Source organism: Cydia splendana, chromosome 1, assembly GCF_910591565.1.
Source record: "Cydia splendana chromosome 1, ilCydSple1.2, whole genome shotgun sequence".
NCBI classification, from domain to species: domain Eukaryota; kingdom Metazoa; phylum Arthropoda; class Insecta; order Lepidoptera; family Tortricidae; genus Cydia; species Cydia splendana.
In genome coordinates, this window is record NC_085960.1 from 7,727,040 (window position 1) to 7,753,776 (window position 26,737).

The window sequence follows — 26,737 nt, forward strand, 5'->3', positions numbered from 1 at the left end:
TTTTAGGTTTATAAAATGATATTTTTATGTTTGATAACACATCTAGACATGAGTTTAAATTACTATGTTAAATCTCAAACCTAACAGTGCAGTAGTTTTTCCGTAAAGTGTACCACAAGAATGCATAGTTTGTCGAATAGTGATAGGGCTCGCTTCGCTCGCCCTAATAAACTGTTTTTTTATTAATATTGCCCGGTGAAATAGAAATGAGCAATCTAACAATATGAATCATAAAATGATTCCTATTTCTTTTTTGTAGTAACGGAACGGAAAAATACAAAAGTAAACAGTGCACAAAGATTTGTGACATAGCAAAAAATAAGGTAGCCAAATCCATTTGTTCCTGTCCAACCCGCCGTGAAATTTCATGAATTTTCGTCTCGTTAAGGGGTCATCCATTAATTACGTCACACGAATTTCTAGGTTTTTTGACCCCCCCCCCCCCCTTGTCACATTTGGTCACATTTGGCAAACCCCTCCCCCCTAGTGTGACGTCACATTTTTTCTACGAAATCGCCAAATCGAATTAAGTAAGTACCTAAGTATTATTAATATTTTATCAAAATATTTTTGACGATATAAATATTAGTAATTTTATAATCCAAAACTGCTTAGGAAAGAAAATTAAAAGAATAAAAACGATTATCGTTTTAAAAACTTGTTATTTAAATGTACAGCGAATAAAATAATAAAAAAAAAAATTTCGGTTACTGATGAAGTTAAAGTGACGTCACAAAGTTTGTGTCTCCCCCCTCCCCCATGTCACAATATGTCACATTTTCTTGACCCCTCCCTCCCCCTAAACGTGTGACGTAATTAATGGATGACCCCTAACTATTGCTTAATGTCCCTTGAGTTTTGCATCGTTGGATACCCGCTGCTAATTTAGCATATTAAATGTGATGAAGTCCAGTTCTGGCTACCGAAAAAAATACAACATAAATATTGTTTGACTTAAATATCGTTTAAAACATCAGCAAACCTCATTAGTTCCAAATTCATTGTTCCTATACCTCTCTTATCGAACCTCACCATCTACGACAAAACCCTATTAGCTGAAAAATAAGCAGAACACTTCGATGAATACCTGAAAAATACGCGGTCCCGTGAATTCAAACTCTAACAATAGCATTGTTGATCCGCTGAGAGTTTACACGCTCCTTAAGCCAAACCCTTTCAGTAATAACCGCAAAGCTCGTCGTCAAGCCTGCGGAAGCCTTCAGTCCTGTACATACTTGCGGCAGTGCCCGAAGGTTCGCCGCGCCGACCGCTTGCACCCATGCCGCTCTGCGCAGAAAACATCGCAACTTCGCCAAGTCAATCTAACAAGTCAATAGGTACTAATGTGTTCTTAGAATATTTTTCAAGCATTTAGTAACACTTTTAATCTGTTTGTTAGACCTTTTAAACGGTGGTGTGTAGTGTATAAATGAGTGATTAGATTACTTTCATTCTGTGTGAATTTATGTTAAGTGACAGGTGCAACTAATTGTCTTGCCTCAACTTAGGTAAGTGACGCTTATAATTCAGCTAACTTAGTTTTGATAAATGTTCAGTTTACAAGGTTGTACGAAAGTATACAAATTTATAGGCTGACCCCCTTATTCATAAAACTTTATGGGCCTGATTTAGTTAAATAAATTGTGTTTATCCCTTTCTTAAAAATACATAAGTCAAAATGACAGATTAAGACAAATGATTATTAGCTAATTACGGTTTGTAGCGCGTTTATGAATAAGGGAGTTAGTTTTTTACTATACCTGTAACAGAAGTTTTCATAAAGGGGCCCACTGATTAACAGTCCGCCGGACGGTATCGGCCTGTCAGTTGTTCGGAACTGTCAAAATTTTGTTCTAACTGACAGGCCGATACCATCCGGCGGACTGTTAATCAGTGGGCCCCTTAAGTAAGACTACTTACCTCTCACAAAAGCCGAAACAAAGAATGACTTCCAAGGCAATAGAGTTAATAAAACGTACCAGTTATAAGTAACAATATAAAACTAAGCTTTTCATTTTCACTTGCTTCATAGCGACGTGGCGTGACTATGATAAACATTCCCGGTACCTACTTAACAGCAAAACTTCACGCTACTTTCCGAAGAACTTTGCAATGTAGGTAATTTTATAAGAGTTCTATTATAGTGGTGCTACCGACTGCTCTGAAAGCCGGGGCAAAGCAATGAAAAGGAATTCTCAAAGGCGAAGTAACCGAAGAATGAAGCCTGATATGAAATAAAAAGAATTGAAACATGCTCTAATAAGAAATACTATGCTGTGATAAAACGACAAAGAAAACCGCACGACGACGGAAGGAAATTGCTTGAGTCTTATTCTATAGTAATAAAGTGCAGAATAGGTTTATAAGAGCTTGTCAGTTGTTCGGTTTTTAACAGAATACCGCACATTTTATTAACAATGCGTAATAAAGGTTACTTTACGTGCCATTAATAAGCAAGCGTAAGTATGTGTGACCACATGGTGACCACATAGCGTAACCACGGAGGTAAAAGGATTAATTAATTTATGTGCACGAACTATAAGTTTACCACTTCTGTTTATTATTTCTAAATGTATTACTTAGTGGGTTATATTTTTATTCGATTACTAGGGTACTTTTGATTGAGATTAAGTAATTATTTGCCTATTCGACAATGTAAAATCTCAATAACCACACACTTATAAAAATTTAAACTAAACTACATAAACCTATCTTAACCTAAGGGGTCTGAATTAATTAAAAAATATATTTAATAAAAAAATATATTTAATTGCGGAGTCGATGATAATGTAAGTAGATTCTTATATTAAAGTTTAATTTAAAAAAAAATAGAAAATAATAATAATTTTCTAACTACTCACTTGCTAATAGCAAACAGCATTGCATCCTTCAACATCTCATCAGAGGGCCTACCGCAAACCACGTTCGACGTCTTGCCTCTCTGTCGCACTTGTAAATTCGTACGTAAGTTTGATAGGGAGGCAACACATTGAACGTAGTTCGCGGTAGGCCCTCAGAATCTTACAAACTACCCCCTTCCATCACAGTCACTCCCATCCGCGTTTGGAATAAAATGATTGATTATGCTTTTTCCCGAACTTGTGTTTGAATACGATCATTCGATTTGGGCTCCATGCGGTCTAAATCTGATAGGCTAATGGTCTAAAGCAACTTAGGGGTGAGTCACGCTAAACCGGGCCGGAGCTTCCGGCGCTTCGTTTTCTATAGAAAGCACCACGTGATCACCGGTCACCCGTCACAGATCTGGGGGCACGACCGTGCCCCCGCCAAGACGAGACAAAGGGCAAAAGGCAGTGCATATCTTTTCTCGGCACGTTTCGTCGTATTTTCGAACCCTCGTAGTTTCGGCTTGGATAATGCTAGAGAGCTGAAATTTTTTGTATACTATGTAGTTAGTAGACTTATCAAAAACACCAAGTTTTATTAGGCTACCTATTATACATACTTTAAATTTCATAGATACTTTAATTTTCACTGTCCGAACCATATGAAATTCGTGTCATAGAAAATACAGACTACTTCCTGAAGACCTAGAAGGCTGAAATTTGGCATGTAAAGATAGGTCTGTATGCTAACACATATGGTGATGAGAAATCTGTAACTTTCGCCCTGCAACCCCGTGAAATGAGGGTACCTAAAAATTGCTGTAAACCTGAAAACATTGGTTCCTGAAGTCCTAGAATCGTGAAATTTTGTATATTAGTAGTGATTGGAGTGCTAATAAAGAAACAACAGTAAAAAAAAAAGTTTTCCAAGTGCAGATTTGAACCAGCTTCACGTAAACCAGCCAAGTAGCGCCCTCTTTATTGGCATTGTTACTTGTCGTAAACTTTTCGAAACCTTACTTACCTACAACTTCAAACACAAGGGAGGTTCTGTGAGCTGAAGAACCTTGCGAACATAGCCTAAATAAGTGTAGCCTATTAGAAGTGTAGCCTGTATTGATACTAAAATTGTTTTATCGAACCTGATTAGCAGAGATCGTCGATTTTGTTCGGCACTTGGGCCCAGAACAAAGTTGGGCGTTTTAGATTGAAACGAACGTCTTATTAATCGTCATAATCTCAAGATTACGATAGTAAACACAGAAATGAAACGGGAATGATGAGAAATACTGCAGTGAAAACATGAATCTGGAAATAAAAACTTTTGTATACCTATGCGTATACCATTATACTACCTATATTTCGTAAAGAAAGTGCGGTTTTTTATTTTCAGAAAAAAATTACAAAATCTGGCGTGTACCTAAATATGACTGAAATCTTTTTCTCATATAATATGAAGCAATATTTTGGCGTGATGTGTGGCGTGACGAGAATGGATAGGATAAGGAATGAGTATATAAGAGGAAGCCTGAAAGTTGCACCCATAACAGAAAAAGTAAGGGCAAATCGCCTAGCATGGTACGGGCATGTGATGCGGAGGGATGAAAGTCATGTGACGAGAAAGGTATTACGAATGAATGTGGAGGGAAGTACGAGGAAAGGAAAACCGAGGAAAAGGTGGATGGACTGTGTGAGAGATGATATGAAACGAACGCAAGTGAATGATGAAATGACGGGCGACAGAGAGGTGTGGAAGAGAAAGACATGCTGCGCCGACCCCAAGTGAATGGGACAAGGGCAAGAGAATGATGATGAAGCAATATTTTGATCTTGTTTGTAGTTCATTATTTCCCAATAAAACTGAACATATTGTTAATTGACCATTTGTAATACTTCTTTCAACAATAATAAGGTTTATTTAAGGTTGGCGTTGCTTGCAAATACCTACCTATGTGACAGATTCTCGACAGATTGATAAAAGATGGATGCGTTTCGTTGTATAAAAGGAGTAGTATATATTATCATTATTCTGAATACATTTACATCTCTTAACTTTAAACCAAAATGCAAAGACAATCAAGTATTTTTCTAAACTACGTATGTTAGGTATTTTGATATAGCCGTTTGTAATTTAAACGTAGATACAAAAAAATCAATAATAAATGATACTGTGATATTTTTAATAGTATCGAAACGCACGTATGTCAGCTATGAGGCTATGACAGACAGTGGCAGTTAGTGTCAAACTAGAATACAGACTTGTCTACCCACCATAAAGCTTAGTGCAAAGAGAATATATAGCTCCTTAGTGAAAAAACCTCACGGATTGTGTGAATTTGAGGGTTATGTCAATGCTAATAAAGATGATGACGACGGCAAAGCTTTTGTTAATAAATATATTATTTAACGGAAATAAATAATATACTTAATGTCTTTTTATTATGTATTTCTAATTCCCGTTTCATTTACACCCAATATTATATCTTTTTCTTATTACGGAAATCCGTATATAATTACTGTAATAGTCTGTACCATATACGCGATGGTTTTTCCTACGGGCCCAAAATCGACGATCTGCTTTCTGCATTAGATTTAAGCATGTAGATAGCTAGACTGAAATTTTATTTTAGAATAGTTTGTACTTAGTTTAATTGTAATTTTAAGTTATTTTTATTTATTTATTTTTGACTTGTTTTTGTACCATATATATACAATGTAGTGCGTCAAGCAAATCTTGTCAGTAGCAATGTAAAGCAAACTAAAGTAGGGCAACACTCAAAAGAGTAGTATTGCGCTAAGAAAAGCAGCAATGTACAATGTACATCGAACCAAAACTTCCACAGATAAAACACAGATGATACGCGATTTTCGAATTATTCGAACACAGTGTTGCTAACCCGCGATTTTTCAAATTTGCCGCCGTTTGCTACTGACAAGATTTGCTTGACCCAGTATATGAATAAATGAATAAACCTCTTTACAATAGTAGAGTAGCAGAAGACGTCACACTCCTGTCAAGATTTTTTTTTCAATCAATGTCAAACTGAAGTCACAGCCTTCACAAATCTCAAAACAAAACCCAAAGGAATATCGGGGGGCACGGCAGTGCCCCCGCCAAGTCGAGCGCGAAGCAAACACGGCCGTACCATCCTTTACTGGAACCATTTCGCCGCATTTTCAGGTCCCTATTTGAGAACCTCTGGATAAGACCAGAACGCAGAAATTTTCGTCATCCAGTAAGCTATAATCACATACTTGAAATCCAAAATTTCAAGTCTGTAGGTCATTTAGTTCCGAAGTTAAGCGAAAGCAAAGTTTCGCATTTATGACACACACTCACTCACTTATGATCATCAGAATAGAACTAGTACTTCCCATAAACTCAGAGAGCTGAAATTTGGTACAGAGTTAGGGTTTAATGGCCACATAAAGGGAAAACTATAAAAACTAGGATAATCGAAGATCTGGAGTACCTGGTGACCCTGATTAGAAAACACAAGAGCCCAACCAAACTATTGGAGATCGACATACCGCCTTTACAAAAAATATTCAAATTGGTGGGTCGCTTCATTTGATGTCAAAAATCGAAGGTCTAAAGTATCTGATGAAGAACCCTCAGCTGGTCTCAGCTGTATTAAGGCTCCGTCAGACATAGGCGTTTTGCTTGGTGCAACATATGTACACACTGTTTTGGTCATCCGACACGCCTTGATGAGCCTTTGGGAAAGTAGTACCCAAAATGGAGCTGATGCTGAACCCTGGCTGTACCTAATGGAACTCAGGCTTGGTGCAACATATGCACACACTGTTTTGGTCATCCGACACGCCTTGATGAGCCTTTGGGAGAGTAGTACCCAAGATGGAGCTGATGCTGAACCCCGGCTGTACCTAGTGGAACTCAGGTTTGGTGCAACATACGCCCACGCTATTTTGGTCATACGTCACATCTTGATGAGCACTTGGGAGAGCAGTACCCAAGATGGAGCTGATGCTGAACCCTGGCTGTACCTAGTGGAACTCAGGTTTGGTGCAACATAGGCCCACGCTATTTTGGTCATCCGTTACATCTTGATGAGCACTTGGGAACGCAGTACCCAAGATAGAGCTGATGCTGAACCCTGGCTGTACCTACTGGAACTCAGGTTTGGTGCAACATAGGCCCACGCTATTTTGGTCATCCGTCACATCTTGATGACCGCCTAGTGGAACTCTGCAACAGGCACACGACGACAAGTCGGTTAACCAAAACAAAGTGTGCCTATGTTGCACCAAACCTGAGTTCCACTAGGTACAGCCAGGGTTCAGCATCAGCTCTATCTTGGGTACTGCTCTCCCAAATGCTCATCAAGATGTGACGGATGACCAAAATAGCGTTGGCTTATGTTGCACCAAACCTGAGTTCCACTAGGTACAACCAGGGTTCAGCATCAGCTCAGATCTATGTATACTAAAACCTTTACCAGAATGTAACAAACACTTTTCTGAAAACCGCATCAAAATCGGTTCAGCCAAACGCGAGATAATCGCGAACAAACATACATACGGGTCAAACTGAGAACCTTTATTTTAAGGCGGTTAAAATACATCAACTTTGACATTTTTGGCAGTAATGCAGTCGGCAGCTATACTGCAGCAGGATTGCAGCATGCACTACTGCCGACTGAATTACTGAGGTAAATATCAAAAATTCGGTCAGCATCATCGTATTTGACATTTGCTGCAGTAATGCAGTCGGCAGTATTGTCGCAATATACTGCTGCAGGCTACAAAACGCTCGTGAAACTATTCAACGTCCATGATCATGCTTTCCAACGTCCAACGTTCAGTAATCGAGTCACCGCTCGCAACACGCGCTGTGTTCTGTGTGACTGCGCGGGCGTGATCAAAGCGGGTCGCGCGCGCAGCGCGCCGGCGGGCCGCTGCGTCCAGGCGCAGATCGCGAGCGCCACGCGCTCGCGTCACGCTCGCATCGTGCCCCGCTCACGCCGCGCTTTGAAAACGCTCATGTGTGACGGAGCCTTTAGAGATATGGTAATAAAAAAACTACTCCTAAAAAGAAAAAAAATATGTCAAATAAGAAAATCTAATAAAATAAATCAATATGCCCACGTTTCTACAAAAAGAAGTGAAATCCCACCAAAAACATTCTGTAAAAAACTAGCCAAGTCTCGATGGAGCTGCTTGTTTATCTCTAAAAAGTAATGAAATCTAGACAAAGTCGTGCCAAGTCTAAGGTTCCTTACTGCGATTTCTTTATTATTATAGTTAATGTTGTGTGACTTGGCCGTTGAAGGGTACACAAGGGTACAAAACCAGGTGCTCCATGACACCAAACATACAGTATAAAAAATTATTTCCAGTACAGACGGACTTCTAATCATTGATAGAAGTCCGTCTGTACGTCTATTTTATGTTAGATCGATGGTCGATTTGACGCTTCAAAAAGTAGTGTTTGTTTCAGGCTCGCCTATACATCAGTATTATTGAAATACGCAGCTTTATCAAGCCTACAATTGACTGGTTATTGAATCAACGTTTTCCAAGTGGCAATTTTCCATCGTCAATGGGTAGCGGTTCTGGCGACAGATTGCTGCAATGGTGTCATGGAGCACCTGATTTTGTACCCTTGTGTACCCTTCAACGGCCAAGTCACACAACATTAACTATAATAATAAAGAAATCGCAGTAAGGAACCTTAGACTTGGCACGACTTTGTCTAGATTTCATTACTTTTTAGAGATAAACAAGCAGCTCCATCGAGACTTGGCTAGTTTTTTACAGAATGTTTTTGGTGGGATAATCTTGTTACAAACCATTCGTTTAAGGTAAAAGATGTCACTGTCTGAATATCATCAGATCAGCAAATTGAAGCACTTTTTCGCCACCGTCCGCGCGAATGGCGGGTTTAAAAACACTCTGTATAAGTTGTGGAGATTTGATACTTTTAAGCATGGCTGCCTGAAGGGCTGGGACGTAAACGGCAACAAATACTACGAGAACCAGCGGTACATGATCGGCCGCAGCCGTTGGGTGGAGTACGCGGAACACTACAAATGGGAGTATGAGGGCTCTCAGGTGACCCCAGAATGGTTTGGCTGGCTCCACTACATGACGGACCAGGTGCCGTGCTGCAACCTCATCAAGTGCTGTATGCGGCAGTCGGACTGCCACAACCGGTGGCTCCTGCCTCCTGAGGAGAACATGACGGGCACTACACACCAGTACTACCCGTACTCCACCACCAGGCAGGCCGTCACGGTGTGGGACGGTTCGTCTCTATGCGAGTTGCCCTGTCCCCCCGTTTGCTGCGATAGTAAACACTCGTAAATTTTGTAATCACTTCCAACTGAAAATGTAATTAATGTTGACAATTATTAAATAGTGACACAATAAAGAGATACTTTCGATAGCTAGAACACATGTCTTAAAAGAGAAAAAAATGTCTAATGATATTGAAAACCGCTACTTCTTTAGGCGCTGATCTACAATGAGTCCGTTATTTTGTAAATGTTCCAAAAACTGAATAGTTACCTAGTCAAAACACACAAGAAAACAAATTACACTAAAATCGATTGAGTAACCAGAATCAGAGACCTTCGTTAACGCTTGGGTCATTAAAAAAATCCCTATTATGTTTATAATGCTTTAAAATTTCTAGAAACTTACAATTTATACTACATAACAAGACTTATAATTTATATACCTAGGCCCTACATAGATGGCGCTAGCAATAGGTACATAACTTTTATGAATACCTAAATGTCAAAATGTTTTAAAATTATGCCTGTTTATATGACCTTGTATGTATTATCGTAGTTTCTATAAACGAATAAGTCATTTTTAGCCTATTTCTAGCTGGTACTGTTTGACCAAGATGTTGGCTTTATACAGTTACTTAGAGCTTATAAAGTTAGGACTGACAGAGTAAAAGTCTTGGTACCTACCTACGGGAACTGATATCTTTTTAGTGTAAAAGCTTTATGCGCCTAGTCTTGGCAACACTTTACATGAAATGTTTTTGGTGGGATAATGACATGTCGGTCGCCTCGGTCCGCGCCCGGCCCGGTCTAGCGTGAATCACCCCTTAGTTGCTTTAGATAGTGTGGGATACCCTATTTTTCTTGGAGATGGCAACGTATAATATTAATATAAGATTAAAATGTTGCCACTAATTAACAAATTGAATGGGTACCACCCATTGAATGAATGGAATTTAATTTAATAACGTATACTACTATATATTAGCAAAATTAATATCAGTTTCAATATGTCGCGTTTTATTGACATGAGCCCACCTCACCGCGTACAATAAGTACGGATGCCGTAGTGACATTCGAAAATGTATTTAACTGTTAATCGTATTCTCACACAATAAATTTCAAGTTCTAAATGATTTTCTAATGTCGCTTACGGGTACTGTTGTTGAGCACTTGGTATTATGAGGTGGAGCACTATTGTTAACAGAATTCTAATTTACGAGTAGGTACGTAAGTTTAGTTTTTAATCTCTAATGGCATCAGGTTGCATGGTGTCGCCTGAATCGTGATCGCGGGTATGAAACCAGTGATATCGACCCGTGCCACTCGGTCACTAGCCTCAGATATTGATTAAACGCATTTTGTTAGGCCATTGATACAATGATCAAAGCACAAACGTTTAAATGCGCTTACTAAACGCTTCTAGATGCTAAAAGGAGATGTCGCTACAAAATTAGATTAGATTTCTTTATTTCAACGCGTTACTTTAGAAGTCAGTAACGCGTTGAAGCTAAGTGGACAGTTAGATAGACCAGGAAATATGATTTACTATTAATGTAAGGTGGGATAAGACTCACCGGGTTAAGACTATCACCTGAATGGAATCCTCATACTGTTTGTCTTGCCCCAAGCAAAATGAACTTTGTCACCCCACCTTACCTTAGTAATTTGTAAGTTAGTATACTGTACAAGTAAAAAAAATGGGCGTTATGTCACAACACGTTTTAAAAAGAATTGGAAATTACATTAAGTAAACAGAACCCATTCTTTTTTAATAGGTTACGTAGGTGTTAGATAAATGAATAATTTTTAAAATATTAAATATTAAAAACACAAAACTGATAGTAAATATTATTTTCAAGGTAAAACTTGTCAGGAAGTTATCTATTTAACTTGATTCATATAATTATGTAAAACTGCTAAATCAATAACTGGATACTATTTAAGTTTTAAGTAAGATAAATAAAATAATAAACAGATGTAATTGAAAATAAAACTGTTTTATTAAATTAAATAATCCAATTTATTCACCTTATCATCAACAACTAATAAACACAATCACTATTAGTTTATAATTCAGTAAGAGATAATTTAATTAATTATTAATTAATTAATCCATCTAATTAATCAAGCAAGTACATAATAATTACAATAATTACCAACATAGTATTTACTTAACTTTTAATATTCCTTTGGCGACGATTAACTCAGTGCTGATGCGCAAGGCAGAATGCTCAAAGCAGAATGCAGAATCAGAATGATCAGTAATGGATGGGTCGGTCCCTTTTATACCAATTTCTACCTGGCAACTGGTTGATCATGCCACTTGTCATTCGATAAGTGACGTCACAGAAGTAGTTTCTCATGTACCTCGTCCATTTATCGAATCATGCAGAATAAAACTATTAGAATATATTTTCAATAAACTCCGTTATACATAATTATTAATCAGTAATATTAATTCAAAATATAATTACTTCAAAGTAGTTTACAAATTTAAGTAGTAAGTTAACAGACTTACTGTTTCTCTTGTCAACGGTGGTTTCGTATCGTACCTACCCACATAAATAGCAAATTCTGTAAAATTCACGTAATGTTGTGTTAAGTGTTTAAATAGTGTAATATATTATCAACATTGAACGTCAAAGAGAAACAGGTCAGTTTTATACGTAATACAATTTGTACATAGAATAACAATATTCTAACATAGGCATATCACAATAAAATACTTTTTACAAGATAGTGACCCTATGATTCCAAATTCTAACAATTCTGTACAGGGAGTAATATACCTAACTAACCACGCGCAATGTACCTTTGGCAACTGAGTTGTACTTACTTAAATGTATGTAATAACATGGTTTTTTTGTATTAGTATTAGTAAGAGTACATATACTCTTTATTTGAAAAATAATGAATAGTGTTGAAGCCAAAAATACTTATATACATCAACCATACCAAAGTAATATTCTCCTCAATTCTTCTTCATATTTTATTTATTCTGATCACGTCGCAGAATTTAGGAAAGGAAGTAGATGCAAGTAACTCTATTACGTAAATGTTCCTTATCCGACTGAGACTCTTATAATATAAACGTACTTTCCCTGAAAACCGAAGACATTCAATCGCATAATTTATAAGTCGATAAATTCCGGTTTAGGGTTGAGAAAGTCGTAAATTTTAGCTTTACATGCCGATACTGGCTATCAAAAGCAACAGTCACAGATTTTTAAGCAAATAGACGGGCCAATAGTAATTTAGGTATTTATATACAACAGCAGAACAACTTATTTAAAATGAAATGAAAGAAAAATGGTAACAAATGAATAAAAAAATATTAGTTGATCACGTCATGTATTGTGATGTTGGCTGTCAGTCATGTTGTAGTGAATAAAGTTTTATAACACTTTAAACTCTCGCGTTTTGACACATTGCTATTGATATGAACGGGTCTACCGCGATATCATTTCATTATTTTTACCTTAAAACCGACGTTTTAATAGGGTTGCACCAGCACCACTAGGATTGCAACATATTATATTTCTTCTTCAACCTAGCGTTTTCCTGGCCTAGCGCCAGGGTCCGCTTTCCTGCTCAATCTTCTCCACTTTGCCCGGTCTTCGGCATCCTCATGTGTGATATTATAGTTAAAAGTAGTATAAGTAATTACAAAGATTTAAGAGTTAAAAGGCCGACCCCATCCCCCGTCATCATCTCACCCACCACCACTGGGGACTTTTAGATTTATAGATGATCCAAATGAACACGTTTTTCTTCATTTCTGATATATCTATTTTTCCCATGCTTTTTATAAGGTCATTATTATAATACTAGCTTTTGCCCGCGACTTCGTCTGCGTGGAATTAGTGACAGCAGCTAAAGTAGGGATAGCGCCTGGTTACTTCAATTATTAGCCAATTCATTAACTCTTTCAATTCCACCCCCCTTTGCACTCTCTTCAGGGATGATTTCGGACATAAAAACTATCCTATGTCCTTCCCTGGGACTCAAATTATCTCTATATTAAATTGGAACTAAATCGGTTCGGCGGCTTAAGCGTGAAGAGGTAACAGACAGACAGACAGACAGACACACTTTCGCCTTTATAATATTAGTATGGATATACTGTTGTTGGTCCGCACGCCGCTTTAGTGTATGCGAGACAGCGCTATGCACGTATATAAAAAAATAACAAAAATAATATATAAGTAGTGATGTCCCGCTCTCACACCGGAGCAACCGCATCCGAAAGGAATATCGCCTCATCCGGACACGTCTGCTAGGATGTAAGCTGTGTCCGCAACATTTTCTCGCGATCCCATACAATGCCGCAAGCATGTTGCGAAATAACTCGAGTCGGTATCCCGATCAAATTTCTCGCTAATGGTTTGCATTATTTTCGGTTAATTAATCTCTCTAATTGGGCTAGGATTCATTTTGTACGCCGATTTACGCAAAACGAAGGTACCTATTGAGTAATACGGTTAGGTATAACTCCCAATTTTCAAAATCTGAATTGGTTTACATTACGTACATTTGAAGAATATAAGGCCAACACTAATTGAACGTAGATAGATTACACCGCTGCATTAGGGTATATGTTTATTAAATTGTATTATTAATAAAAATACAATCATTACATACATTGATGAGCAAGCGCTAGAGGGCTGATGGTGGTTTTAACCCTTAAAACGTTTGTGTCACTTTTTTAGTACAGGTACTAAATGTGGCGCCAAGTTTAGACACTAAGCGCGGGCTAGAAAAGGAAGTACGTTGAAGAAAGTGCGAGAATTATACTTTTTTTCCTAATTTATGGCAATATCAGGCAACATTCGGTTTATGCGCAGGCGGCAATTGAAATTTGAAATTCGCTGAACTTGCGACGGAGTGTGTTACTGACGTCATAGAATATAAAGTAAATAGCCAAATTGTTTTCTTTGTATTGATTTTATTACTAGGAGAGTTAAACATTGTTATTTTAAATAAAGTTCATTAAATCATAGATTAATTCTAAGTAAAAAATTGCGAAATATACCTTGTCCCATTTTTGTGACATTGTCGATAGTACTGGTAACAAAGTACCATTTAGCACGCCCTAAAAAACGGACAGTGCCGACTTGTGCGGAGACAAGATTGTGACAGAAAACGGACATTGCCATACTTAGGCCATATACTTTTTTTTTCATTTAACGTCATTTTATAGGCCTATGTTGCGTTGGGGTTATGTGATACATAAGTATTGTATACACTTTTTTGTATTTCAGTTTCTGGTGGTTCCACCATCTGACTCAGAGGAGTGAGATAACAAAAAAGACGACTTTGACGACATTTTACTAGAGACAGATTGTAAATGTACCTTGCCCCAATCCGACTCTTTTTCAGCCAGGTCACTTTCTCCGGTGACGTCAGATATGATGGACAAATATAGATCGGTTCATTTACGAACACGCGTGCTTTTATTCTTATTGTCAGGCTATTAATGTTTAGTGCGCCTCAACGTGAATGGCACTATCTGTATTTAAATATAATTTCGAAGTCTAACGTAGTCCTAGTGGGAAATAAGTTGTTGATAATATAATGACTCGATCTGATGACCTAAACACGACCTGTCCCCTAGTACCCCATCTACAAAACTTAATTCCTCGTCATCAAACGCATTCAGTATCCAAATTATTGACACGTCTTGAAATTTCCTACGGTTAAAACCTATTTCAAGTCGATGAAGCAGATGTTACAATTCCTGAGGCCTGTAAAATGTAATCTGTACAAAATTCAGGAGAGTAAATAGCTAATTTCGAATCTAGTATTATATGTGGGGCAAACGAAGCAAAGGATTTCTACTCGGGTACAAGAACATAGTTATAGCTGATGTCAAGGACTGCCAACTAAAGTCTGCAGTCTGGGAGCATGACATGGATAAGCACCTGATTCTCGCCAAGGAAGAGCCTATGGCCTCTCGCAACATTCTGGGAATACATATATTCCCATAATGTTGCGAAAGGCCATTGAGACTGAAAAACATCTAAACTTGTACAGGAACTACAGCTATTCTCTACCACCAGCTTAGGACCCAGATAGTCAGTGTAATAAGGAAACAAGCAAGCCATAGAACTGTGAGACCATAGTGTTAAACGGTGTGGTCATTTAAGTAATATTACTTACCTACAACCATTGTAATGTGTAACTTGCTTTATGAGCCTATTTTGCATGTATACGTAGCTTGAAAATGTATATTTTTTGTTTAATATATCTGTACGTGGGTCGCTTTACATATTAACACTAAAAGTATATATAGTATTATTATGTTTCTCATAAGTTTTTCTTCTTGATATTCTAATTAAACATGTTTTCCAAACATTTGCTAATGTGTTATTTAAATATTTTTTAAGTTCCTTGCCCTGTAATTCTTTAATAATTTTTATTTTCTGAAACTGTATGACGGCGTTGTCCGTTTTTTAGGACAATCTTGGGAGCAATCAATCTATAAGGTTCGTGGCAATGTCCGTTTTAACGGATGTCCTGAAAACCCTACTTTCAGAATGCTTTTAATTTTTTTCTTAAATATATTATTTTTTTACTCATTACTATCCCCAAAAACATTCCACGAGATAGGTGGATACATTATTTCATGTCTTGCCATGTTAAGGGCTAAGTAGGTACACAACACTCACACTGTATAGGAATTTCACTAAAAGCACAAGTTATAAAAAGTAATCACATTGAGACGCCTGATACCTACCGCAAAAAATACTTCAGACACAAATGAATGCTATGAAAACTGTTGGGAACAGAATAACTCACTGGCTGGCCATAATAGTTAACCGCCTACCGCAATTCAATAGCATTTCCATTTTATCTGTTTTCACATTCCCAATCAACGTTCTGTCAACACGACTGTATTTAAATACTTATTGAATAACAAGTTTTGTAACGTTATGATCATTGGATATTTAACTGAATATTTTCAATAATTAGTGAACATAATCAGGAAAGGTACGACGTAACATTGTGGGTGCCCATTATTGTGTAACACAATTTATGTTTATGGTCACCGCAGGCAACTTACATTTGCACTTAGTACCTACCTTGGAAAGCTTAGTAATTATGTATTAGTGTAGATATACCTATGTCGTACGTGCGTACATACCTACTGTTCCCGTTATATATACACCAATACAATTACTTCTTGCAATAGATGTTAATCTAGTATAGGTATGGTATTAATCTTATAAGTATATACACACTTCCTATTGAATCATCTATTAAATTTTCATGTTTAAACGACTTATGGCGGAATCAAAAAATATTGTTTCCACCACACCAGCTGGTAAAGGCTCCCTTGATTGTTCAAAAACCGATAAGAAAGTTGCATTTTATTCACATGTGAGGCAAAGTACCTAATCAAATGCAAATTGTGTGTTGTTTTCTTATGTTTGCTGGTGGAATTGACTTATAAATGATGATTTTTTGATTGATAAATATTTGATAACATTCATTTTGAATCGATTTGCTTTGATTTTGTTTGTTATTTTACAGTTAGTATTTTCTTGTGTTGGTGTGGTGAAAAATAATGTGTTTCACTCGATGGCAAAATTTGTTTAACCCGTGCCTTTCGTGCCTTGAAACCCTCGTAACGCTCAAGATTCCATTTTTAGAATTTTGGAATCCTGCTTGCCCGGGTATCATTATTAGCACGCGAGGTTAAACAGCAACTTTCCCCCCTTGTAAACCTTGTAAAATAACTATTAAACTGTTGACAGTTTACCTACTCCATGTGGATACAACCTACTTAATATTCACTATGTTGCAACTTCAACAATAATGTAAGTAACATCAAAATCCTCAGGGTCTCATGACTGTTGAACTCTGATATTGCTCCTCTTATTGATGAGAAGTAACTGTCCGTTTGGGATCTCTGTGGATTCCGTCCGTATTTTCTACATTCCATGTTCACTATAATAAAAAAATGCAAGTCCTAATTTTATTGTTGAACTAAAGTAGATTCACTTTTTAATTTTGATTCAAAAGCATATAATATTTCACTACTAAATGAGACTGTTCAAGACTTGGCGGTAGTACGAGCTGAACTCCTTATGACACTTTAGTATGATACATATGACCGTTTTGTAGGCAATTTGCGGCTCCGTAATTGATATTTTCTGATTGACAAGAAATGAGGAGCCCCAAACTTTCGAAACCACAACATCGGTCCAGCAAATAACAAGTCCGGTTTGTTGATTCTCCGGTATATTTCGCTAAATAAATCAAGGTTTCTTTCAGTGTCGGCGCCATGATGGATCGCGTGTTCTACCCACTGAGCCCATTTGTTACTTGTTAACGGGGGCGAAGAGGCGATTGTTCTGTGTCCAACACAGTTTGTATTTTACAGGGTACTTACGCCGCTTAAATATAGTTCGTTTTTTTTAGCATTAGAAATTAGGTAAACAATCTTGATGTGTCTTTTAATTGAAAAACACATTTTAAAAATAAGTTACGGCAAATATGTAACAATTATGAATCTAATACGATCATTTATATTCTTCTGCGTTCAGAAGTAATAGTTACTGATTTTTAAAAAGCGTTTTTAATTAAAAGACATGTCAAAATCGCTTACCTTCTTTTAAGTTCTAGCTAATGCTAAAAAAACGAACTATAGGTAAAACCGGCAGACAAACCCTATGACGGAATTAGCCACATTGACCTTTACGTAGTAGAATATTTATTTTAGCGTATGTAGTAGGTAATTACCTAGTAATTAGTAGTAATATCGACTGGTGACGATTAAAAATCGTCTAAAAGTTACAATGAAAGACAGTCCTTGACTAATTAGGTACATTAAATATACATTGCATTAATACGATACTAGTTGCTAGGGAAAAGACTTCGTATAAATATAGGAATCTAATCTTTTCATAATCAGTATAATCATATTCACAAACTTTGACCTAAGTAGCTAATTAGTTTGAAACATTGCCAGATTTGTCATTTGTTACACCCTTCGTGTAATTTACGCGGGCCAACCCAGTATCGTTTCGTAATAGCTACCTAATAGTCAAACTTACAGGGAATGTTACTAATTACTTGCAGAGGACGTATAACATACACAATAGCGTGCCTTGAACTTTGCCGCCAATCTTGCTATATTGCAGCTTCGTGATCAGGCATAAAATCCATAGCATAACGAGTTCATAAGGGTCAATTTTTGAAGAAGGTGTTTTTTCGAAATTTGTATGGCATTTTTTTATTTTTGGAAAATCTGATTTATGATCATAGTTTCAGGAAGGGTTCTTAACAACAAAAATATACTGTACGAGGCACTACTCTACTTTTTATAGTTAGTTAGATATGGACGTTTAAAGATTGACATTTGTATGGCACTATTTAGCCATTTGTAAGGCGCTTTTGACATGTATATGGCGTAGCCCGACGTACGAAGCATGATGTACGCGTTCCAAAGCCGGGCGCCTTCGGCGCCCTCATACTAAAAGAGTCGGGCGTAGCCCGACGTACGAGGCTCGCTCTACGCGTTCCAAAGCCGGGCGCCTTGGGCGCCCTCATACCAAAAGAGTCGGGCGTAGCCCGACGTACGAGGCACGATGTACGCGTTCCAAAGCCGGGCGCCTTCGGCGCCCTCATACTAAAAGAGTCGGGCGTAGCCCGACGTACGAGGCACGATGTACGCGTTCCAAAGCCGGGCGCCTTCGGCGCCCTCATACTAAAAGAGTCGGGTGTAGCCCGACGTATGAGGCTCGCTGTACGCGTTCCAAAGCCGGGCGCCTTCGGCGCCCTCACACTAAAAGAGTCGGGCGTAACCCGACGTACGAGGCACGATGTACGCGTTCCAAAGCCAGCCGCCTTCATGCCAAAGGTTGTCGGGCGTAGGCCGATATATGCGGCCCTCTGCGTGCATTTCTGTACTGAGGACGCCCTCGAAAAAGTAATATAAAGTGACTTCAAATATTATTAGTAAGTAACGAAATCCTGACCCCAAAATTTATTAAAAAAAAATAAGTTCAAAAATTTAATTAATTAAAAATTAAAAAACACGACTGCGAAAAAGCGAACTGAAAAGACAAAAATAATTTTTAGTTGTGTTAGTTACTCAACTTAATGAATGTAAAAAATTATTAGAATATGAGTGTTTAGTGAAGGATATAAAAAACAAACGCAAAAGTTTTATGCTCATTTAGGATCGTGACTGTGCCTGTGTATTTTATTTCAATTGCAGTCGGGGACCTTTTAAATGGGAAAATGTCAATACATCAAGGTCCCCGACTGCAATTGAAATAAAATACACAGGCACAGTCACGATCCTAAATGAGCATAAAACTTTTGCGTTTGTTTTTTATAACCTTCACTAAACACTCATATTCTAATAATTTTTTACATTCATTAAGTTGAGTAACTAACACAACTAAAAATTATTTTTGTCTTTTCAGTTCGCTTTTTCGCAGTCGTGTTTTTTAATTTTTAATTAATTAATTTTATTTTATACTTTTTAGAATTTTTTTATTTTATACTTTTAGAATTTTTTTATTTTATACTTTTTAGAATTTTTACATTCATTAAGTTTAGTAACTAACACAACTAAAAAATATTTTTATCTTTTCAGTTCGCTTTTTCGCAGTCGTGTTTTTTATTTTTTTATTTATTTAATTAATTTTGGGGTCATGATTTCTTTACTAACCATTTGAAGTCACTTTATATTACTTTTGGGAGGGCGTCCTCAGTACAGAAAGGCACGCAGAGCGCCGCATATATCGGGCTACGCCCGACTCCTTTGGAACGCGTACAGTGCGTCACGAACGTCGGGCTACGCCCGACGCTTTCAGTAAGAGGGCACTGAAGGCGTCTTGGTAAGCGTACAGCGTGTCACGTACGTGGGCCTACGCCCGACACTTAGTATGAGAGAGTCGAAGGTGCTTGGCTTTGGACCGAGTGCAGCGCGCCACGTACGTCGGGCTACATCCGACTCTTTTACTATTAGGGCGCCGCAGGCGCCCGGCTTTAGAACGCGTACAACGCGCCTCGTACACGCCCGACGCTTTGAGTAAGAGGGCGCCGAAGGCGCCCGGCTTTGGTAAGCGTACAGCGTGTCACGTACGTCGGGCTATGCCCGACATTTAGTATGAGAGAGTCGAAGGTGCCTGGCTTTGGACCGAGTGCAGCGCGTCACGTACGTCGGGCTACATCCGACTCTTTTACTATTAGGGCGCCGAAGGCGCCCGGCTTTAGAACGCGTACAACGTGCCTCGTACAGGCCCGACGCTTTGAGTAAGAGGGCGCCGAAGGCGCCCGGCTTTGGTAAGTGTACACCGTGTCACGTAAGTCGGGCAAGCCCGACACTTTTAGTATGAGAATGTTGAAGGCGACTGGCTTTGGACCGCGTGCAGCGCGCCACGTACGTCGGGCTACGCCCGACGCTTTGAGTATGAGGCCGGCTTTGGTAATCATACAGCGTGTCACGCTACGCCCGATACTTTTAATATGAGAGAGTCGAAGGCGCCTGGCCTACACCCGACACTTTTAGTATGAGAAAGTAGAAGTCGCCTGGCTTTGGACCGCGCACAGCGCGCCACGTACGTCGGGCTACGCCCGACTCTTTTAGTATGAGGGCGCCGAAGGCGCCCGGCTTTGGTAAGTGGTGTCACGTACGTGTGGCTACGCCTGACCCTTTTAGTGTGGGGGCGCCTTTGGCGCCTGGCTTTGGACCAAGTGCATATACTTGGACAAGTTGCAGGAACCGCACATCTTTCTTAAGCTCTGAGCCGTAGGCCCTACGTGGAGCTCACCCTTCGGCTTTAAAAAAATGTCATCATCATAAATGTTAAAATTAAATCAAACCTCCTTCTTTCTTTCCCCTGCCCTTATCCCACGTTATGTGGGGTCGGCACAACATGTTTTTCTCTTCCATTCTCCTCTGTCTTTCGTCTCCTCAGCACTCACTCCTTTCTTTCTCATATCCTCTTTCACACAATCCATCTATCGTTTTTTGGGTCTACCATACGCTCTCCGTCCATCAACATTCATCCCTAACATTATTTTGCCTATATGGCATTCATCCCTCCTCATTACATGCCCATACCACGCTAACCTAGTACTCCTCATTTTCTCCGTTACTGGAGCTACTTTCAAACTTCCTCTTATATAGGTACTCATGAAATTTTGAAATTGAACAACATTTGAAAATTAAATCAAACCATACGGTTATAATGATACTTTCACGATTTGTTCTGCCAAAGTCGGTGCAGAGTTAGCTTAGACGGACTCTGCATCGTATCGATTAATAAATAGAAGTTATATTTTAAACTTTTCGATTCCATAAGCGCAATTACGAACATGTTTTAAAAACTGTGAGTAGTATGTACCTAATATACATAATATAATTATATTTTTTTATGATCAGCGGTCAAACCCTTTCCTTTTATTTTAATAAGTACCTATCCCATTCAATAATAATATTTGGTTTTATGAGATTAGCTTCTCTTAACATATTTTGTCAATTCTTACTTTCTCAAAATGAAACTTAAACCCACATGTTGCGTATATATTATCAATCGGCTTTCAAAGCCCTTCATTTTGATACCCTACTCAATAGGTTTGCACGATATTTTTTTCTAAAGGTTGCGTAATATGACGTATTAAGTCCGCCATATTGTTTTTATAATGACGTCACATAGCCTATGTTACCCGGGATGACGTAAGGATTCTAATGATGTATCATACGTCTAAATCGGTTAAGGCATTCAGAAGTTAAGGTGGAATAAAGAAACTCACATACATACACTCTTTTTGTTTGGGCAGTCGTGTAAAAACTAATACCCGACTACTGCAAATCGCGCTCTAAAAAGTATGAAACAAGATAGAATTCTTATCTGAAATTATCATACAGGAAAATTATAAGAGTTATCATTTTTTTATATATTTACAGAGATATTCAAAGGATCGCCATGGACGTATGCCACGATTATAAACTTTACGGCAGTGTTGGGCATTCAAGAATAAAATCATTATTTGAATAAGAATTTGTAGGAATAAAATAATCTCGATTTTATTCCCGTCAAAAATATTCAAATAATTTTGGTCGGGAATAATTCGTATGAGAAAAAATTGAATGAGAATAACATATTCTTAATCAAATAAATATAATCATGATTTTTCTTCGAAATAATATTCCACGAACAAAAATGTGGTCTGGGTACCGTATAGGTACTAATTACGTATAGTTAGGTGGATGTAATAGTAGTTAGTTTCTTGTCTAATTTATACCCATTTTATGGAATAAAATCATACATGACTTTCGCATAGTTTCAGTAACCGTATTATTTATAATTTACTAACCAAATCATTAGGTTAAATTTAGCTGGTCTAGGGGCCTAGGAAGATGCCAATCGCTTGCGCTCCGACAACGAAGCGCTTTCTGTCTCTATCACTCTTACATATTAGTGCGATAGAGAGCCAGAGATAGCGTTTTGTTGTCGTAGCGCAAACCATTGGCATGTTGGCTACGCACCCAAGGTGCCTAGCCAAGATGACATTTTTTGTTTTTAATTTAATAACCAAATCATTAGGTAAATTTAGCAGTTCTGGGGGCCTAGCCAACATGCCAATCGCTTGCGCTCCAACAACGAAGCGCTTTCTGTCTCTATCACTCTTACATATTAGTGCGATAGACAGACACAGATAGCGTTTCGTTGTCGTAGCGCAAACGATTGGCATGTTGGCTACGCACCCAAGGTGCCTAGCCAAGATGACAATTTTTCTTTTTAATTTAATAACCAAATCATTAAGTAAATTTAGCTGTTCTGGGGGCCTAGCCAAGATGCCAATCGCTTGTGCTCCGACAACGAAGCACTTCCTGTCTCGTATCACTCTTACATATTATTGCGATAGAGAGACAGAGATAGCGTTTCGTTGTCGTAGCGCAAACGATTGGCATGTTGGCTACGCACCCAAGGTGCCTAGCCAAGTGGTCAATTTTTGTTTTTAATTTAATAACCAAATCTTTGGGTACAATTTAGCTGTTCTGGTGGCCTAGCCAATGCAAGTGCTTTGACGACCGCTTTGGCCTAGTGGGTAGTGACCCTGCCTATGAAGCTGATGGTCCCGGGTTCGAATCCCGGTAAGGGCATTTATTTGTGTGATGACACAGATATTTGTTCCTGAGTCATGGTTGTTTTCTATGTAAGTATATAAGTATTTATGTATATATTATATATATCGTTGTCTAAGTACCCACAACACAAGCCTTCATGAGCGTACCGTGGGGCTTAGTCAATTCGTGTAAAAAAATGTCGTATAATATTTATTTATTATTATTTATTATTTATTAAGTGCGTGGCCAACATGCGAATGTGCTACGACAACGAAACGCTATCTGTCTCTCTATCGCACTAATATGTAAGAGTGATAGAGAGAGACTATACGCAACTCTACGGAGCGTTAACGTTTCGCATATTGGCTAAGCACCCTGATCGGATGATAGAACTAGATAGTGTATAGCGGAACTCTTCAATGTGTACTGTACCTAAACTAAAGTAACAAATATCAATTCAATCCGACTTTTAATTAGAAGGGTGAAAATCAACTTACAAAATATAACCGATTGTACTACAAAAATTAACTTAATTCTAAATAACATTTTAATTGAATAAAACCTTATTTAGAATAGTCCTACTTCTAGAATAATTATTCTGTTTTTTATTCCGCATTTAAAATAAAAGTTACATGATTTATTCACCTTAATTTTATGCTAAAATAACTAGTGCAAGAATTATTCTAATTCAAATCGATTTGAATAAGAATAAAATTTCTGTTTTAATTCTTATTCTTATTCAAGTTAATTTTTGCCCAACTCTGCTTTACGGTAAAGTGGCATACGACCACGGCTATCCTCTGAATCTCTGTAAATATATAAAAAAATGATAACTCTTATAATTTTCCTGTATGATAATTTCAGATAAGAATTCTATCTTGTTTCATACTTTTTAGAGCGCGATTTGCAGTAGTCGGGTATTAGTTTTTGAACTTATTTTTTTTTAAATAAATTTTGGGGTCAGGATTTCGTTACTTACTAATAATATTTGAAGTCACTTTATATTATTTTGCGAGGGCGTCCTCAGTACAGAAATGCACGCAGAGCGCCGCATATATCGGGCTACGCCCGACAACCTTTGGCATAAAGGCGCCTTTGGCGCCTGGCTTTGGAACGCGACATCGAGCCTCGTACGTCGGGCTACGCCCGACTCTTTTAGTATGAGGGCGCCAAAGGCGCCCGGTTTTGGTACGCGTACAGCGAGCCTCGTACGTCAGGCTACGCCCGACTCTTTTAGTATGAGAGCGCCGAAGGCGCCCGGCTTTGGAACGCGTACAGCGAGCCTCGTACGTCAGGCTACGCCCGACTCTTTTAGTATGAGGGCGCCGAAGGCGCCCGGCTTTGGAACCCGTACAGCGAGCCTCGTACGTCGGGCTATGCCCGACTCTTTTAGTATGAGGGCGCCGAAGGCGCCCGGCTTTGGAACGCGTACAGCGAGCCTCGTACGTGGGGCTACGCTCGACTCTTTTAGTATGAGGGCGCTGAAGGCGCCCGGCTTTGGAACGCGTACATCGTGCCTCGTACGTCGGGCTATGCCCGACTCTTTTAGTATGAGGGCGCCGAAGGCGCCCGGCTTTGGAACGCGTACAGCGAGCCTCGTACGTGGGGCTACGCTCGACTCTTTTAGTATGAGGGCGCTGAAGGCGCCCGGCTTTGGAACGCGTACAGCGAGCCTCGTACGTCGGGCTACGCCCGACTCTTTTAGTATGAGGGCGCCGAAGGCGCCCGGCTTTGGAACGCGTACATCATGTCTCGTACGTCGGGCTACGCCAGACTCTTTTAGTATGAGGGCGCCGAAGGCGCCCGGCTTTGGAACGCGTACATCGTGCCTCGTACGTCGGGCTACGCCTACGCCCGACTCTTTTAGTATGAGGGTGCCGAAGGCGCCCGGCTTTGGAACCCGTACAGCGAGCCTCGTACGTCGGGCTATGCCCGACTCTTTTAGTATGAGGGCGCTGAAGGCGCCCGGCTTTGGAACGCGTACAGCGAGCCTCGTACGTCAGGCTTCGCCCGACTCTTTTAGTATGAGGGCGCCGAAGGCGCCCGGCTTTGGAACCCGTACAGCGAGCCTCGTCTGTCGGGCTATGCCCGACTCTTTTAGTATGGGGGCGCCGAAGGCGCCCGGCTTTGGAACGCGTATGAGGGCGCCGAAGGCGCCCGGCTTTGGAACGCGTACATCGTGTCTCGTACGTCGGGCTACGCTCGACTCTTAGTATGAGGGCGCTAAAGGCGCCCGGCTTTGGAACGCGTACATCATGCCTCGTACGTCGGGCTACGCCAGACTCTTTTAGTATGAGGGCGCCGAAGGCGCCCGGCTTTGGAACGCGTACATCGTGCCTCGTACGTCGGGCTACGCCTACGCCCGACTCTTTTAGTATGAGGGTGCCGAAGGCGCCCGGCTTTGGACCGCGTGCAGCGCGCCACGTACATCGGGCTACGCCTGACCCTTTTAGTGTCGACTTTTTGACCGAGTCCGGTGCGTCACATAAGTACGTTTCATTTAGTATGCTTCGCTTGACCACTGCGAATTTTACGAGGTGAATATACTAAGCAACTTTTACCATGGGACCAAACCCGATCTCGTAAAAAAAATTGCTGATCTGGACCTATCTATACCTATTCACGTTATAAAATATTGCAGGTCATTAAAAACCACCATGTATATAGCGGCCAAACAAATTTCTTTTGAAAAATCCTTCCGATACATCGCCGTAGTCGCGGTAACACGCGGATAGATAGAATCCAGAGCGATTGTAGATTCGTAGTTCGAATTACCTACCAGATAAATTAATGTTTTATCAGGTGCATGCAAGCAAAGCCGGGTGCAAAAGCTAACAATATGTATATATTTGGAATGTGCTAATTGAGCTCTTTCAAATGATATACAACACGTCATCATTACTTATTTTTATTTTTTTGGTTCGGGACTTTATGACCTCTAAAGGGCGCCGTGTTCATTTTCTTGTGACGTCATGTATAACCAACGGGCGATTAAGACGATTCGAATGACACATGAAGTTATGAGGGAACAGATGAACATACATACATACATATATACATACATACCCACATACATACCGGTCAAAATCATAACCCTCCTTTTGCATTGCCGTAGTCTAAAACTAAAACCCGACTACTGAAAATCGAGCTCTAAAAAGTATGAAACAAGATAGAATTCTTATCTGAAATTATCATACAGGAAAATAAGAGTTATCATTTTTTTTTTATATTTACAGAGATATTCAAAGGATCACCGTGGACGTATGCCACGATTATAAACTTTAAGGTAAAGTGGCATACGTCCACGGCGATCCTTTGAATATCTCTGTAAATATATCAGTAGCGGCGGCTTCATACAACCCGATTCCCACCGGCTTGCCTAAAATTTATTGCTACATATATATCCATAACGAAAACACTACGTATTACCTTGTAATCGATAACACGATTTACTAAAGCTTCACTATTGATTAAATTTCAACTAATCATAGCGGGCGCGCGGGCGACTAAGTTTAAGCTTGAGTATTCATTCATGAGCC

The 26,737-nt window shown here is 39.2% G+C and overlaps 2 protein-coding genes across 3 annotated transcripts in view; both read left to right on the forward strand.

Moving 5' to 3' along the window:
* Positions 1 to 1,277: 1,277 nt before the first annotated feature.
* LOC134795598 (uncharacterized) overlaps positions 1,278 to 26,737 on the forward strand; it is a 125,931-nt gene continuing 100,471 nt past the window's right edge. The window contains exon 1 of one of the 2 annotated variants that reach the window (XM_063767506.1): positions 1,278 to 1,508. The gene's annotated coding sequence lies outside the window, so the exon portion shown is untranslated. The remainder of the gene's footprint in view (positions 1,509 to 26,737) is intronic. The other variant, XM_063767498.1, reaches the window with a different exon arrangement.
* LOC134794250 (probable NADH dehydrogenase [ubiquinone] 1 alpha subcomplex subunit 12) lies at positions 8,649 to 9,292 on the forward strand. The gene has a single exon (XM_063766042.1). It carries the CDS (start codon positions 8,679 to 8,681, stop codon positions 9,171 to 9,173), a length of 495 nt encoding a protein of 164 aa, XP_063622112.1. The 5' UTR covers positions 8,649 to 8,678; the 3' UTR covers positions 9,174 to 9,292.